At 41.9% G+C, this 15,981-nt stretch overlaps 1 protein-coding gene across 2 annotated transcripts in view; it reads left to right on the top strand.

Annotated features, from left to right (window-relative positions):
* The first annotated feature begins 850 nt into the window (after window positions 1-850).
* eif4e2 (eukaryotic translation initiation factor 4E family member 2) overlaps window positions 851-15,981 on the top strand; it is a 62,972-nt gene continuing 47,841 nt past the window's right edge. Inside the window, exons 1-2 of one of the 2 annotated variants that reach the window (XM_072254537.1) lie at window positions 851-1,014; window positions 12,184-12,298. In XM_072254537.1, coding sequence (XP_072110638.1) covers window positions 995-1,014; window positions 12,184-12,298 — 135 coding nt within the window. In that variant the 5' untranslated portion in view covers window positions 851-994. The remainder of the gene's footprint in view (window positions 1,015-12,183; window positions 12,299-15,981) is intronic. The other variant, XM_072254536.1, reaches the window with a different exon arrangement.

Genomic DNA, 15,981 nt, shown 5'->3' with positions numbered 1-15,981 from the left:
ATGCAGAAACACCACATGCATTAGACCCAGAGACGTGGCTTTGGAGTTTGGGGCCAAAAGATTTGTTTTAAAGATACCGGCAGGCCATTTTGACTCTCCTCTCTGGGTTTAACATCAGTTTTATCTCAAGCACTGTAGATAATTTTGTTTTTGAAAAAAGATGCTAGTGCACATGTCATCATGGTGAGTAGGCACTGGGATTATTCTCAGGAAGGAAAACTTCAGAATCACTGTCAAATTAACCTACCAACAGACATTTGCCATTTTAGAGGAAACTAGGGAACAACGCGCAAACTCTGCCCAAATAGCAAGGGAGGTCAGGGTTGCATTAGGGAACCACCCTATTCAAGGAAGGTCATTGAATCACTTTTTTTTCTGGACTGACAACCATCTGGCTCAGGTTTGACTGATGAGTTAAAATCAAAATTGATGAAAGGTTCTAAGCAAGTCACCAGCTCTATCCCAGTTCAGCTGAGCGGCTGGCCCAACTTTAAAAAAAAGAGCAGTCCTGACACAGGGTTTCGAGCCGAAAGATCGGCAATTCCCCTCACCCTCTGAATGCTGTCGACTGCTGAAATCCTCTTGCAAGTTGTTTCTTCAAAAAAGCAAGGGGTCGTGTCCAATACTTATCCCTCAATCAATCGGTTATTCTAATACATACGGGTACATGTTTCCATCAATCATCGTTAAGTCAGCACGTTAACGAGGAATATGCTTCCAAGAACTAATTGCATGCGGCATGCTCAGTTCTCCGTTTGCTGTCGAGCGCTTTGGGAACGACCTGAAACGTGGCGATACCGCCGTCGCCGTTGGTGCGGCTCGTGACGTAAACGGGGATCGCGCGCTCCGCAGGGCGGGTGCCGCGTGCGCTGTTCCCGGATGTCTCGGCCCCAGCCCCGCAGGTAAAGGCGCCGCCGGAGCCGCTGCTCGAAGGGGAGTGTCTCCGAGCCCGTGAGGAGAGTAACCCCTCCCAATCCCCCCCGGTGTTGACAGCATGAACAACAAGTTCGACGCGTGAGTCAATGGCCTCTCACCCCCATCGTAGTTCCTTTGCCACTAAGCCGAGCTCCGCGCAACGCTGGCGGCCTTGTTCCCGAAGTCCCTCGGGTCCCTTTAAAAATGCCGGCGGCTGCTTGTGTCTGCTGCACTCGCGTTCATTCATTCTTTCTTTCTTGCAGGCTATTGCATGCACGCAGCCCCACACTCGCGGGATGCAGAACAACGGTCTAACAATTCGATTTCTAGAAAACTAATGTTTTAACAGCATCTTTATTTGTTAAAATTGCATGCAGCCTGAATTTCTACTTTCTTAATTTTGTAAATCAAGCCTAATGCAAATTTTGAGGTATTTTAGTGCATCTTGTTTTATTTGCAAATAACCTATAAGTGTGGTCTAGACAAATTGCTTGTTTTTTTTCACGGCATTTCCTTTAATAATTCAAAGTTTTGATAATTCCCCAGTACAATGTTCATAGATGTCAAAATGAGGTCGTCTTAGATGGCGTGTTGGGACCATGGATGATGACGGTAATGTGGGAACTGATAACTCTCCCAGGAGGAGTCCAACAGAATTGATGAATAACTATTTTGCCTTGTGGTTCCCTGCAGCATCTGGCAACCCTGTAATATGTCTCAGCTGCCCTCCTCAGTACATCTTTCATAGTAATACTTTATTGATCCCCGGAGAAATTGGTTTTCGTTACAGTTGCACTGTAAATAATTAAATAGTAATAAAACCATAAATAGTTAAATAATATGTAAATTATGCCAGGAAATAAGTCCAGGACCAGCCTATTGGCTCAGGGTGTCTGACCCTCCAAGGGAGGAGTTGTAAAGTTTGATGCCCACAGGCAGGAATGACTTCCTATGACGCTCTGTGCTGCATCTTGGAGGAATGAGTCTCTGACTGAATGTACTCCTGTGCCCACCCACTACATTAAGTAGTGGGTGGGAGACATTGACCAAGATGGCATGCAACTTTTCAGACACCACCGTGAGAGAGTCCAGTTCCATCCCTACAATATTACTGGCCTTCCGAATGAGTTTGTTGATTCTGTTGGTGTCTGCTACCCTCAGCCTGCTGCCCCAGCACACAACAGCAAACATGATAGCACTGGCCACCACAGACTTGTAGATCATCCTCAGCATCGTCAGAGGGTGAACTCTCACAAAGTATCAGGCTCCAATGGTGTACCTGGCAGGGCACTGAAAACCTGTGCCAATCAATTGGCTAGAGTATTCAAAGCATCTTCAGTCCCTTATTGCTGCAGACAGAGGTTCAATGATGATTGCCCAGTAGCACTTTTATCTGTGATAAGTGCTCTGAGAGCCTAGTCATGGGGAAAATACAAGAATCATGTCTAAGCAAGGACCTGGACTCACTGCTCACCACCACGATAGGTCTATAGCAGATGCAGTTTTACTGGCTCTTTACTTGGTCTTGGATCACCTGGACAACAGCAATACCTACACTAGACTGCTGTTTATTGATTACAGCTCAGTGTTCAACGCCATCGTCCCCTCAGTACTGATCAAACTTCACAACCTGGATGCCTGTAACTCCCTCTGCAGTAATCCCTCTGCCAATCTGAAATAACATCTCACTGATGATCAACACAGGGGCACCTAAAGATGCATGCTTAGCCTGCTGTTCTACTCTATGCAATCATGACTGTATGGCTAGGCACAGCTGAAACACTATTCATAAATGTGCTGATGATGCAACAGTTGTTGTCAGAATCCCAGTTGATCATGAGGCATATAGGAGTGAGATAGATTGGCTGGTTGAGTGGTGTCGCAACAACAGTCTTACATTAGATGTCAGTATGACCAGGGAATTGATTGTGGACTTCAGGAAGGGAAAGCCGGGCATATACACATCAGTTCTCACTGAGGGATCAGCAGTGGAAAGGGTGAATAGGTGGAAGTTCCTGGGCGCCAGCATCTTCAGATCTACCTGGGCCCAGTATTGATGTAATTACAAAGGATGCACGGCAGCAGCTATATTTAGTTAGGAGTTTGGGGGATTCGGTGAGACATCAAAGACTCTAGCAAATTTCTACACTCATTGTTTTAGGAATAATTTCTTTCCCTCCACCATCAGAATTCTTAATGTCCATGAACACTATGTCATCAATTGGCTTTTTTTTTTGGCACTTTTTAAATATTATTGTGAATTATAGTAATTTTAATGTATAGTGCACTGCTGTCACATAACAACAAATTTCAAGACAGATCGGTGATAATAAACCTCATTCTGATTCCTGTCTGTTGATCTGCTCCTTTTACTGCTTACACGGTATCAATATGTACTCCTGAGCAATTCTTGGTGGTTTATCCGTCTCTGGCATAAGCCAGAGTCTGAGATGAACATTAATATCAGAATCAGGTTTATATCGTGACATTTGTTGTTTAGTGGCAGCAGTGCAATGCAAAACAAAATTGATGTCAGCTGCAAAGCAAGTAGTGCAATGTGGGCTTATTTTTGACTTTCTCAGAAGTGACTTGACACTTGCTGCTTTTATATTGGAATGTGAATGGTGTGACAATGTGAGTAAACTCCCACTTAACTACAAACTTTGCAGATGCAACTGCAGAAGAATTTGGTCCTTGTCTGGAATATCATGTCTGCCAAACTGGGCCGTCAGATTATGAATGGCAGCTGAAGTTGAACCAAGACTAATATCAGACATGGGTGTTAGAAAAATAGTTGACTGCCATGAATTTTTGACATCTCTTCATCATTGTTCTGCTGCTATCTTTCCCAGGGCCCATTTGGCATCTGCTCTTTACTTGCCTTTGTAGACCTGCATACATCTGACATTCACTTTGCTATTCATTTCTGACCAGTATAATGATGACCTACTAGCTTGCTTCCAACCACTGTTAATCTCCAGATGTGATGAGTGTAAATTTTACAGTATTTTTCTCCTCAAAGATTGTGGCATCACCATACTTTTTCCCTCCTGTAAAACAATGGCTCAGAATTGCAGCGTGTTGGAGCTTCTGGTTCATCAGCTCTCCTGTCATAACTACATACACACTGTAAAAATTGTATCGAATGTCATGTCTTACTCTAGCTTCTTAATGAATGTCTTTTCTATAAGTAGATTTTTCAGCATATTTGTTTGCTGCAGCTTTTTGTGTCTGGAAGGTTAGCACAGAGTTGATTTGCAGTTTTGCATCTTGTGTCCTGGTCGGTGGACAGTAGAACTATCCATCTGCAACTGAAAAATCAGTCATTGTGATCACTTTTCGGCTTGGAGATTCTCCATTGCAATTACAATTACTTCTAAGGGTTGCAATCGGAATCAAGTTTATTATCTCTGATATACATCATGAAATTTGTGCAGCGCAATATGTAAAATTTACTATAAATGTAATAGATATAAAATGTATTATCTTCCCCCTTTCCTTTCTAATCCTTGCCAAAGGTCTTGGCCTGAAATGTCTACTGACCCGCTGAGTTCCTCCGGCAGTTTTGTATGTGTTGCTTTGGATTTTCAGCATCAGAATTTCTCGTGTTTAAGGAAGTAGTGTTCATGGGTTCATTGTCCATTCAGACATCTGATGGTGGAGAGGAAGAAACTGTTCCTAAAATGTTGAGTTTTCAGGCTGCTGTACCTTGTCTCTGATTGTAATAAAGAGAAGAGGGCATGTCCTATGTGGTGGAGGTCCTTAATGATGGATACTGCCTTTTTGAGGCATTGTGTTTTGAAGGTGCCCTTGATGGAGGTTCAGCTAGTGCCAGTGATGTAGCTGGCTTAGTTTACAACTGAAAACAGCTTTTCCCCAGTCCTGTGTTGTGGTCCTTCATCCCAGACCATGATCCAACCAATTAGAATGCTCTCAACGGTACATCTGTAGATATTTGCTGGAGCCTTTGGTGATGTACGAAGTCTCCTCTGGTTCCTAATGAAATATAGCTAGTGGCATGTCCGCTTCATAAATGCATCAATAGGTTGGGCCCAGGATAGATCTTCAGAGATGCTGATGCCCAGGACTTGAAACTGCTCACTCCTTCCATTGCTATCCCCTCGATGAGTAATGGTGTGTTTCTGCTCAACCCTTTGCTCAACCCTCTTTTCCTGAAGCCCACAATCAATTCCTTGGTCTTGCTGGTGTTGAGTAAAAGTTTGTTGCTGTGATACCACTCAACCAGCTGAGCTATCGCATTCCTGTACGCCTCCTTGTCAGTATCTGAGGTTCTGCTGACAGCAGGTGTGTCATCAGCAAATTTATAGATTGTGTTTGAGCTGTCCCTAGCCACACAGTCATAGGTATAGAGAGAGAGTAGAGCAGTAGGCTAAGCATGCATCCATGAGGTGCGCTGGTGTTGATTGCCAGCGTGGAGGAGTTGTTATCTCCGATACACGCTAACTGTGGTCTCCCGATGAGAAAGTCAAGGGGTTCCAAGTGCAGAGGGAAATGTAAAGGCTCGGGTTTTGAAGCTTACTGATTAGTACTGAGGGGATGATGGCATTGAATGCTGAGCTGTAATAAATAAACAGCAGCCTGATACAGGTATTCCTGTTGCCCAAGGGGTCCGGCGTCGAGTGGAGAGCCAGTGAGATTGCATCCACTGTAGACCTATTGTCAGCCCATGTATTTGCACATCTTCTCAAACTATGGAACTTCTTGAGTATAAGTGTCACTGCCAGTAGCATTCTAGTACATCTCACTGTATAGAGTGCAGCTTGCTTACCCTATAGATTGGGCACCATAGATTGTAAATCCATGTTGAGAAATGTTTGCTTATGATGTCTCTGAAGTAGCAAGCTCTGGCTGTGCTTTGGTTTGACTGCTTACTCATGAAAGTGCAGCTAACATCGTTCAGCATCTTTCCTCCTCATTTGTCTCAGTGGCTCACACACTTTGCTCAGATGGGGAGGAAATTGTTTAAATAGTCGATAAATCTAAGTAGCATTGTATTCTGCATCTCCTGTTAGCTTTGGTATTTCTGTCACTGTGTTCACTTTATGGGGACCTGGTTTGAGAAACTCCATGATGACATGACCCATGGGGTTGATATGTGGATGAAATGTCACTGTTTGCAGGTTGCACTTCAATTGCTTTTTGCATTTGTTCATTAAGCCTCTTTCTGTTGTGCTCTTTCTCTGCCTCTGCACTAAACCTAACCTTGTCCAAAGGCAAGAATATCATCTGTTGTTTTTCTGTGCACAAATAGGCTCTTTTAGCACCTAATCTAACCTTCACTGAAACTCTGTTCTGTAGATACAAAAGGTATCATCTCCTAAAAGGTATGTTCATGCTCATTATAAATGTATTCTCATTGTTGGGTGCTGTATACCAAAATCTATTCTTGGTATCCAGCACATTGAAAATGTTTTTTTCTCTGCTCAGATCTCACAGAACGTGTTACTTTGTTTCCATTGGATATTGATTCCTCTTCAGTGCCTTTTATTCAGATTGTGTGGATCCAAATGGATCATTGGCTTCTTGGCTGGTTTGGCTAAACCAGATATAGCAACCTTATTTTGCAAGGAATGAGCATAACTATTGATGGTGATGATACCTGCCTTGTGTTAGATTTGTTTTTCTTTAACAGCTTGAACTGGAGGGTGCACTACTGCTACTCCCATCCCATTGTAAATTATGTTTACCATCTAACTTTACTCATTCTTCAATTATTTGATATGTTTATCTAGGCAGCTGCCTGTTGATGAGGCTGGATGGGTTCCCTGATTATGGTTACCACTTTGATTGCAAGGCCTTACAATTACTGTGGATTGGCACACGTTTCCCTTAGAGTACAACAAAGCTTCTGTTCTTTTGAATTTCATGTTTTCTCCTCTCATTTGCCCAGTTATTCCTACAGTTGTATGGTTGTATTTTTATTAGGATGTGTTTTGCTTCTCTGTGCCTCCTTGCAAACTGATGAATAATAATATTACATGGTTTACTGCTATCTATTAGGAACTGTACCACTTTTCCTTCTAATCAATTCTCTTCTATTTCTCTCTGACTGGGTTCAATATTATGACTTCAGTCACGCTTCCCAGGAATAGTAATTGTGATGGTGTGGCCTGACATTTAATGGTGTTTCTCTGTTGTAATTCATTTCACTTCCTTTGGACTGGGATGAAAAACAATTTTTTTTTTGTATTTGTGGCATTCCATTCCAAGTCGCTGATATTGCTTCTAATAATACTGCTCTCTCCCATGATATTTTCATACTTAGAACTTGCCTTTCTTTCCTTTCTACTTGATTGCGTCGATAGAATTGTGCTACCCATCTTCAATTGATCGGTGTGGCTTTGGACAGCTTTGAGGCCCTGCAGAGAGATATTTTAGTATTTAGCATATTTTTCCCCAGTGAATCTATAATCCTGCAAGTCAAACTTTGTGTGTAATCCTATCATCTCTCAGGGCTCTAAAGTTACAATTGTCAGCTAACAACTGCGGACATTTAATATATGTCATCATGGAAATTAGGCTATTCAGCCCACCACATCCACACTGTTCAGTGGGTACTTATCCTTATTAATCCTAGCTTTGATCACTTGGCCTTAAACCTTCTGAAAAACCAGGATTCTCTACTCTCTTATTACTTTGTAGGTTGCAGTGAATTTCAAAGGCTTTGAGAACCACCTTGATTCCCTCCTCAGTAGAATACACAGAGTTCTCTACCTTGGTGACTAAGCAGATATCAAATAGTGTAAGGATCAGGAGGTAAGTATTTTGAAACTGATATATAGAGAAACTTATTCTACCATAGATGGAGTTAGATTTCCCCCCTTTGGGCCAGAGGGATCATGGAATATTAAAAAGGTAGAGTAGCCTACTGCTGTTTTTCAAATTTTCTAACAGTACCTTTTTAGTTTTTCTCTTCATTAGCTATTGCCAACTCAAAAAAGAAGGAATCTCCACCTTTCATTGTTTCCATTCATTTGATGCATTGCTTGCTTAAAAGTCCAGCTGCAGATGTAGCTTTATTTGCTCCATTCACCAACCCACAACTCAGTGCTATTCTGTCTAATGGAAGAAAACAGAATCTAGAGATTATGGTCACTCACCTGGGCTTCTGTTTCATTCTACCTCATTGGACTGTTTTTACCTAGTATTTCATCATACTACTGCCAGCACTCAATGAATCCATTATTTGTCAAACCCCATTACTCCCTTTCCTCCTGTATTGTTGGTAGATGTTCCAAGCAATATCATAATTGAATATAATATGCTCAAACCATTTGCTGACATCGTTATATTATGATTGTTCCTTATGCATTCATGGTGAGTCATAATATTATTTCTCATGCTTCTAACTTGTCCATAGCCTGGAACCTGGACACTATTTCTGTTGCATTCTAAAGCTCATATTTTTGAGACTAATAGACTCTATGCACTGAAGAGATGTGCTTTAACTTTGAACCATAGAAGTTGCATGTTTTATAACTTTCTGAAAGTGCTGTTCACAAACTTCCTATGTATTTTTTCTGTGTTCTTCATCAGAATTAAGTTTATGATCCTTGACATATGTTGTGAAATTTGTTGTTTTGTGACAGCAGTACAGTATAATGAAAAATAGAAAATCAGTGCAAAAAGAGAGCAAGGTACTGAATTATTGTTCATTGATTTGTGGACCATTCAGAAACCTAATTGTGGAGGGGAAGAAGCTCTTCATAAAACGTCGGTGTTTTCAAGCTGCTGTACCTCCTTCCTGATGGTAGTAATCAGAAGCGGGCACATCCTGGGTGGTGGAGGTCCTTAATGATGGATGCCAACTTGAGGCATTGCCTTTTGAAGATGCCCTTGATGGTGGGGAAGCTAGTGCCCATGATGGAGCTGGCTAAGTTTACAATCTTTGCAGCTTTTTATAATCTTGTGCATTTGCACTTTCTTACCAGATGATGATGCAGCCAGTCAGAATGTTCTCCATAGTATCTCTGTAGAAATTTCTTGGAGTCTTTGGTGATGTACCAAATCTCAAACTTCTAATGAAATATAGCCACTGATTTGCCTTCTCTGTAATTGCATCAATATTTTGGGCCCAAGATAAATCTTCAGATATTGATGCCCGGGATCTTGGAGTGAATATTTATCCATCCATGTTGTCATGAATTCTGCACTCACGACTGTTTCTGGTAAGAGATTAGAAATCCTATTTTTTTTTAAAACAGCTGTTCACTGACTCATAAACCAATTTTTCTAGTCTTGATTAGATCTCTTGCCCCATTGAAAATACTACAGATTCTTTCAGTTTCATCACTGGGCAATGCAGTAGTACAACTGGTAGAACTGCTGCTTCACAGCTCCACTGGCTTGTGTTCAATCCTGATTTCCATTGTTGTCTCAGTTGAATTTGCACATCTTCCCTGTAACCATGTGGGTTTCCTTCTTGTGCTTTGGTTTTCTTCCCACATCCCAAAAGACATGAAGGTTAGTGGGTTAATTGCCTTAGGTGTTTGTGGGTTGAAGAATCTGGGGATGAGAATAGCAGAGAAAAATAGTGGAATGGAATTGTCCATTGATTCAATACAGACTAAATAGGCTGAAATATTGTTTGGAAATGGAGAACAGTGAAGCCTCATCTTTGTATTTGACATGAATCACACTTCAACTTTGTTGCCTGTGTCATGTGATGCAGAAAGCTTCCTACTGTGCTATTTAGTTTTGGCTAAATAGTAATGAGTGTCCTTAATTAAACATGAAATTGATGGGTAAATGTTGGGTAAGGTTAAGAATCAATAGCATAACTCCATTCTAATGCAGACATCCCACCTCTCCCAGAAGTTCCAGGAGTCTCCCGCATCGCGGTAGTGGCTCCCTGACGCCTGGAAATTATATACAATATCCCGGAAATAGATTTTTTTGAGGGGGTGAGGGAGAGCGAGCATCCTGATTGGTCTCTCTTTGTGCTAAGAGTGGTCCTCAACCTCCAGGCTGCGAGGAAACAATGTGATTTGGCGATATGAAACGATATGAGTCAGCTGCACCTTTCCTCATTCCCTGTCACGCACTGTTGAATCTTAATGCACGTGAGGTCATCAGTGATCCGAGACCAGCAAAGGAATGGGTCTGTGACCCATTTGTGAATGTCCCCGGTGAATCATCCATGTCAGTGCAGGAAAAAGACCAACTCCTCGAGCTTGCAAATGTCGGCAGGCTGAAAAGTATATTTGACATAACATCTCTGCCGGCATTCTGGATCAAAGACAAGGCTGAATATCCTGAGATAGCCACGGAAGCACTGAAAACGTTGCTTCTATTTCCAACATATCTCTGTGAAGCGGGGTTTTCTGCAATGAATACAACGAAAACTAAATTGCAGAATAGACTGGACATAAGGAACCCCCTTCGAGTATCGCTGTCTCCCATCACTCCTCGATGGGACCGTCTTGTTGCAGGAAAACAAGCCCAGGGCTCCCAATGATTCAGCGATATTGGTGTGTTGCAATAATTTTATATGTTCATATGGGGAAAATATGCGCTGTGTGTTTAATATCCAAACATTACTTAAAATGTTATGATGCGATTGACTTATCACCTATATTCCGGTTGTGATTAACACCCCCACCCCCCGTCGGCCGGTCTGCAAGAATATTGTCAATATTAAACCGGTCTGTGGTGCAAAACGATTGCGGACCCCTGCTCAGTAGACCTATCAGTTTTCTCTGTGGGCGGGCTTTACAGTCAACCTCAAAAATAATGACAGTGTTGGTCACTGCACTGTTTGCAACAGTGACTTTTCTATTGCCCATGGGTTAAAATGTAAAAGACATGTTGAGGTGAGTTTTACAGGTGTCATTCGTTTATTAGCGTAGCTAACGTTATTTAAACTAGCTGGCTGGCTGCTAAGGAGCTACTCTATTGATGTCCTACGTGATGAGGCCAAACTCCCTGTAGACTTGCTTAAAGTTGTAATAGAATAAACATGATAATATAATATAAGTACATATTTTAATGTCACATTTTCTGCATATACCCAACTTGGTTTACAGATTAGACAAAATCACCAAACAAAGTATTACATGCACCTTTGGAGGTCAACTGTGGGGGGGGGGGGGGGGGCGGGGTGGATATGGGGTTGCGGGGGGGCGGGGGTGCTACCTCCCTGAAATGGTGGTGCTACCTCCCTGATATGAGTTTTTGCAGGGTGGGATGTCTGCTAATGTCCTGTTTTAAGAATTAAAAAAATCATAATGAACAGTTAACATTTATTAAAACGGCCTTCTATGTGTCAGTGACAGAGAGATTAGGGTCCAGTGAATATCTTCACTTGATTAATTTTGCCGTAGACTTATGAATCAACTAATTGAATGATCCAGTAGTTAGCCTGCAAACACATGAGCACTGTCACTCGTGTGGAACACATTTGTCAGAGCCTCTGGCTATGTACTTGTGATTCTTGCGTATGGCAAAGAGGCCGGCCGTGATGTTGGAGAGAGATCCAGCCATGACCGGGATGGTGGAGGAGCCCGCCAGTGTGTCGGAGTAACTGACCTGGCTGCAGACCATGTTGCTGCCCACTACTTGGAAGCATCGCAGCAGGTGCAGTATAACAGTGGGAGATTGTTTTGGATGTTTCACTTGTGATCACAAGACTCTGTCGGACAGTGATGATGTAAGTTGCCGCAGGCCTGTTACCCTTGTCTGGTAGAAGGAGCTGTGTAGCCTCGGTTGTAGGGAGAACTGGGCCTCAACCTGCTGCTGCAGACCAGGTGAGAGATGCAAAAACGTTTACAGTGTGGTGCATGAGCTTGGCTGGGGCCTGGCCTCTCCTATCAGTAATGCCCTCCCATGTTCGAGTAGTGAAATGACAGGCTGGATTGCGTGCATCTTTATACTGCCAGGAGAATGCTGTTGTTTGCTGAACATTGTCACTCAGGGTCTTGGGTTCCATATGTTTTTTTTGAGTGAATATGCTTCTTTGCTTGCTATTTTGAATTATGTTACATGCTGTTTTTGAATGTTTGCTTGCTGGTTTGCACCTTGGCCTCAGAGGAACGCTGTCTCGTTCAGCTGTATCTATGTTTGGTTTGAGTGATAATTAAACTTGATTTGATTGTTTGCCAGATGATGTCATAAACAAAAGCCATATAACCTATCAATAAAATCACGGCTTTTCCCACATAATGGAAAATGATTGTTATACTCTTTTTGAAGAGAACTTTCAACTGTAAACTTTCAACTTTCAACTTTAAACTCTTTCCTTGTTTGCAGTTTAAAAGATGATGACAGTGGAGACCAGGATCAACATGAGGAAAACCACACACAGAAAGAGAATGAGAAAGAGAAAACAGACAAAGAGAAACCTCAAAATATTACCAAAAGGAAGGTGAGCATAGAAGTACACCCTGCACACTGCTTTAGGAAAAAGAGCTGAAAAAACAGCCAGCTGTCTCACTTGTACTCTTCTCCATGAAGCAAGAAGCTGTGGACAGCTGATCTTTCTGGGTTCAAGTGAGTTTTATTTGCCAGTTTGTTGCAGGGGCAATGTCTGTTATTTGTGCCAGATGTAGTTAATACTTGGTGTTCTCTGTCCAGTTATCCGTAGTGGGCAAGAGGGGAAAATTGGGTTTTTCACGTCAATGTGGGAATGATATTCTCTTTTATGTTTACAATGGGTCCAGAAATGAATGGCAGTCAGTTGTAAGAATCTGATTAGGTATTTTGTTAAGTGACAAGAAGCCAAAATTCCTTAAACAATGATGATGCATTCTAACTTGATATTGAACTTCATGGCTGAGGTGTCACTTTTAAGATAAAACCCAATGATCATTGGCAGTCAAAATGGCTGCTGTTTTTTGTAAATTTTCAAACACTTTTTTTTTCCTCAGTGCACAAGGTTTCTGTTCTCTTTACCCTTTTCTGTCTGGTATCTGTGCCAGCAGCCTCATAGTACAGTTCCAATGCAAAACAAAATTACTGTTTGGAATGGCATTTCAGGTATCATACACATTCTCAGTAGTTGCAATTTGTTGATAGTTCAAGTGGGAAGACCATCTCAGTGGAATTATATTTCAGATGTATAAAATATAAACTTCAAAATATTCACCAACCTCCATGTTATTTTTGTTGAAGTGGGTTAGCCACCTATGACATGACATGCTATATGCAAATGAACAAGGCCTTCGACTCACAACAAGGTTCCCATAAAAGAACTCTTGGGTTCTTTTCCATTTGCTGAAATTATTTTTATATTTCTTTTAAAAAGGACTGTAACCTCTGACTATTAGTATTGCCAAAGGCTTTGGCTAGAGAAACGTGGGCATGTGGAGTCTGACAGTACAATGAATATTACAGGACAATGAAAGAAAACTTGGGTTTAGAGAGCAAAAGGGGTGATGGTTCAGTGGTCAAATTGCCAGAGTATTAACCTGGAGAGCAGAGTTCAAATAGTATTTTGGCAGACGTAGAATTCATAGAGAACTAGGGTTCATGGTCTCAGAGTGAAGTATAGGCCATCTAAAGCTAAGATGAAGTAGTAAAAAGTAGTAAATCTTTGGAATCCTCTACCTGGAGGCTGTTATGACTTGGTCTTTGAGTTTATCAAAAAAGAATTGTTTTATGGGATTAGTACAAGAAAATAAAACTAGTTAGCAGTTTGGCCATGCTCCTGATGAATGCTGGACCCTGCCTACTACTAATCCTTATGTTTAATATTATGATTAGACTCTACATTTAATCTGTTCCTTCTCACAGCTTGTACGTGCACAGAGCCTTTAGTTCACCCTTGGCATGCTGTGTTTAATTAAAGTTTTGGTCAATTTCTGGATATGTGGACCACAAAACTGCCTGTTACTCAGTCACATTGCCCTGTTAATGTAGCTATAAATAGACACGGTCCCTGAAACCTGAGTACAAATATTAGGTGAAATCCAATTTAGAAGGCAAATTAAAATGTAAATAAATATACAGTGGTGACAGTGGTGCCCCCCCCCCCCCCCCCCCAGGTTTGTGTAGAATATCAGATGAGTGTTGCTTGGTGTCGCTGTACTTTCAGTTTCATATCATTCTGAAACACCTTCTGTGTATGATGGCACATGACAATATAACTTCAGTGTTGGGTTTGTAAGATTAACTTTGACAACAGTAAGTGTAGATGATGCTTTATAGAAAGGATAACTTGTAGGAAATGCAAATCCAGTGTAAGTCAGATTCTAAAAGTGAGCAGGGCTTAGTGGGACATTATGCAGAGCTTGAGATTGTGGGAGACGTTACTTGTGGTGAGTAGCACCAGATTTTAAAAAATAAGCGGGAGCCCCTCGAGGCTTTCTGCAGAGCTTGGGATCGCCTGGGTTGCTACTGTTGGAGGTCGGGGATGTGCGGGATGACCTACTAGGAGAAAGCTGCAGCTACCACTGGCTCTGTCTGGCTCTGTGATTCAATAGAGAAGGAAAAGAAGAGGAGGGTGGTGGTGACAAGCAGGTAGGAGATTCTGTGGACATGTCAGAAACTACTGAATGGTATGTTGCCTCCCAGGTGTCAGAGTCAAGGACAACTTAGATCAGGTCCACAGCATTCTGGGGGTACATCCTCACTGGCCAGAGGAGTAGTACCAGATGATTGGAGAGTGGCAAATGTCAATCCTTTGCTCAAGAAAGGTAACTGGTCTATAATTCCCAAAATTATCCCTGCGAGTCTTACATCAGTTGTTGGAAAATTATTGGAAACATTCTTAGAGACAGGATTTATGAACATTTGAACAAACTTAAGCTAAATTGGCATTGTGAGGAGCAGGTCATGCCTCACTAGCAGGATCGAACTTGTTGAGGAAGTGACAAACAAACTGATGAAGATAATGCAGTGGATATGATATATATGGATTTTAATAAGGTGATAAGGTTTCCCTATAGTGAGCTCATTCAGAAAGTAAGGAGGCCCGGGATCCAGGAAAATTTGGCTCTGCGGATACAGAATTGGCTTGTCCACAAAAGGCGAAGGGTGGTAGTAGATGAAACATATCCAGCTTGCAGCTCAGCAACCAGTGGTGCTCTGCAGAGATCTGTTCTGTGACCCCTGCTCTTTGTGATTTTTTTTTTTTAGAAATGACTTGGATGATGAAGTGAATGGCAGCTTAGTAGATTTGCAGATGACACAAAGATTGGTGGTGGTGTGGATAGTGTAAAAAGAATGTCATTGGTTGCAGGGAGGTATTGATAGAATGCAGAGTGGGGCTGAGAAATAGCAAATGGAGTTCAATCCAGAGAAATATGAAGTGATGTGCTTTGGAAGATCAAACTTGAAGGCTAAATACAGGGTTAATAGTAGCATTCTTAGCAGTGTGCAGGAACGAGAGGTAGCTTGGGGCCCATGTTTATGGATCCCTTAAACTTGCAGTGTATATTGATAAGGTGGTTACTTAGGCATATGGTGTGTTGACCTTCATTAGTCAGGGTATTGAGTTCAAGAGTCGTGAGGTTATGTTGCAGTTCTGTAGAACGCTGGTTAGACCACACTTGGAGTATTGTGTTCATTTCTGGTTGCAGAGGTTATAGGAACGAGGTGGCAGCTTAGGGAAGGCGCAGAAGAGATATATCAGGATGCTGCCTGAAATAGAGAGCATGTCTTAGGAGGATAGGTTGAATGAGCTAGGTGACTTGAAAGAGGTGTATAAAATGATAAGAGCCATAGATTGGACAGCCAGTGACTTTTTCCCAGGGCAGCAATGGCTAATATGAGAGGGCATGATTTTAAGGTGTTTGGCTGGGGTGGGGGGGGGGAGGATATCAGAGATAGGTATTTTATGCACAGAATGGTGGGTACATGGAATGCGTTGCCAGGGGTCACGGTAGAGACAAATACTTTAGAGATATTTAAGAGATAGGCACATGAATGATAGAAAAATGGAGGGCTACTTGGGAGGAATGGGTTAGATTGATCTTGTAGGTTAAAAGGTCAGCACAACTATGGGCCAAAGGGCTTGTTCTGTGCTTTACTATTCTATGTTCTTGTTCTAAATCTAGTACAAACATTTTACTGGAGAGAGCTGAGTTCGAGAACTTGTAGTTAAGATAT

The sequence above is a fragment of the Mobula birostris genome, chromosome 4 (assembly GCF_030028105.1).
Source record: "Mobula birostris isolate sMobBir1 chromosome 4, sMobBir1.hap1, whole genome shotgun sequence".
Lineage (NCBI taxonomy): Eukaryota > Metazoa > Chordata > Chondrichthyes > Myliobatiformes > Myliobatidae > Mobula > Mobula birostris.
Note: the sequence above shows the minus strand (reverse complement) of the source record. Positions and strands in the feature narration are given on the sequence as shown.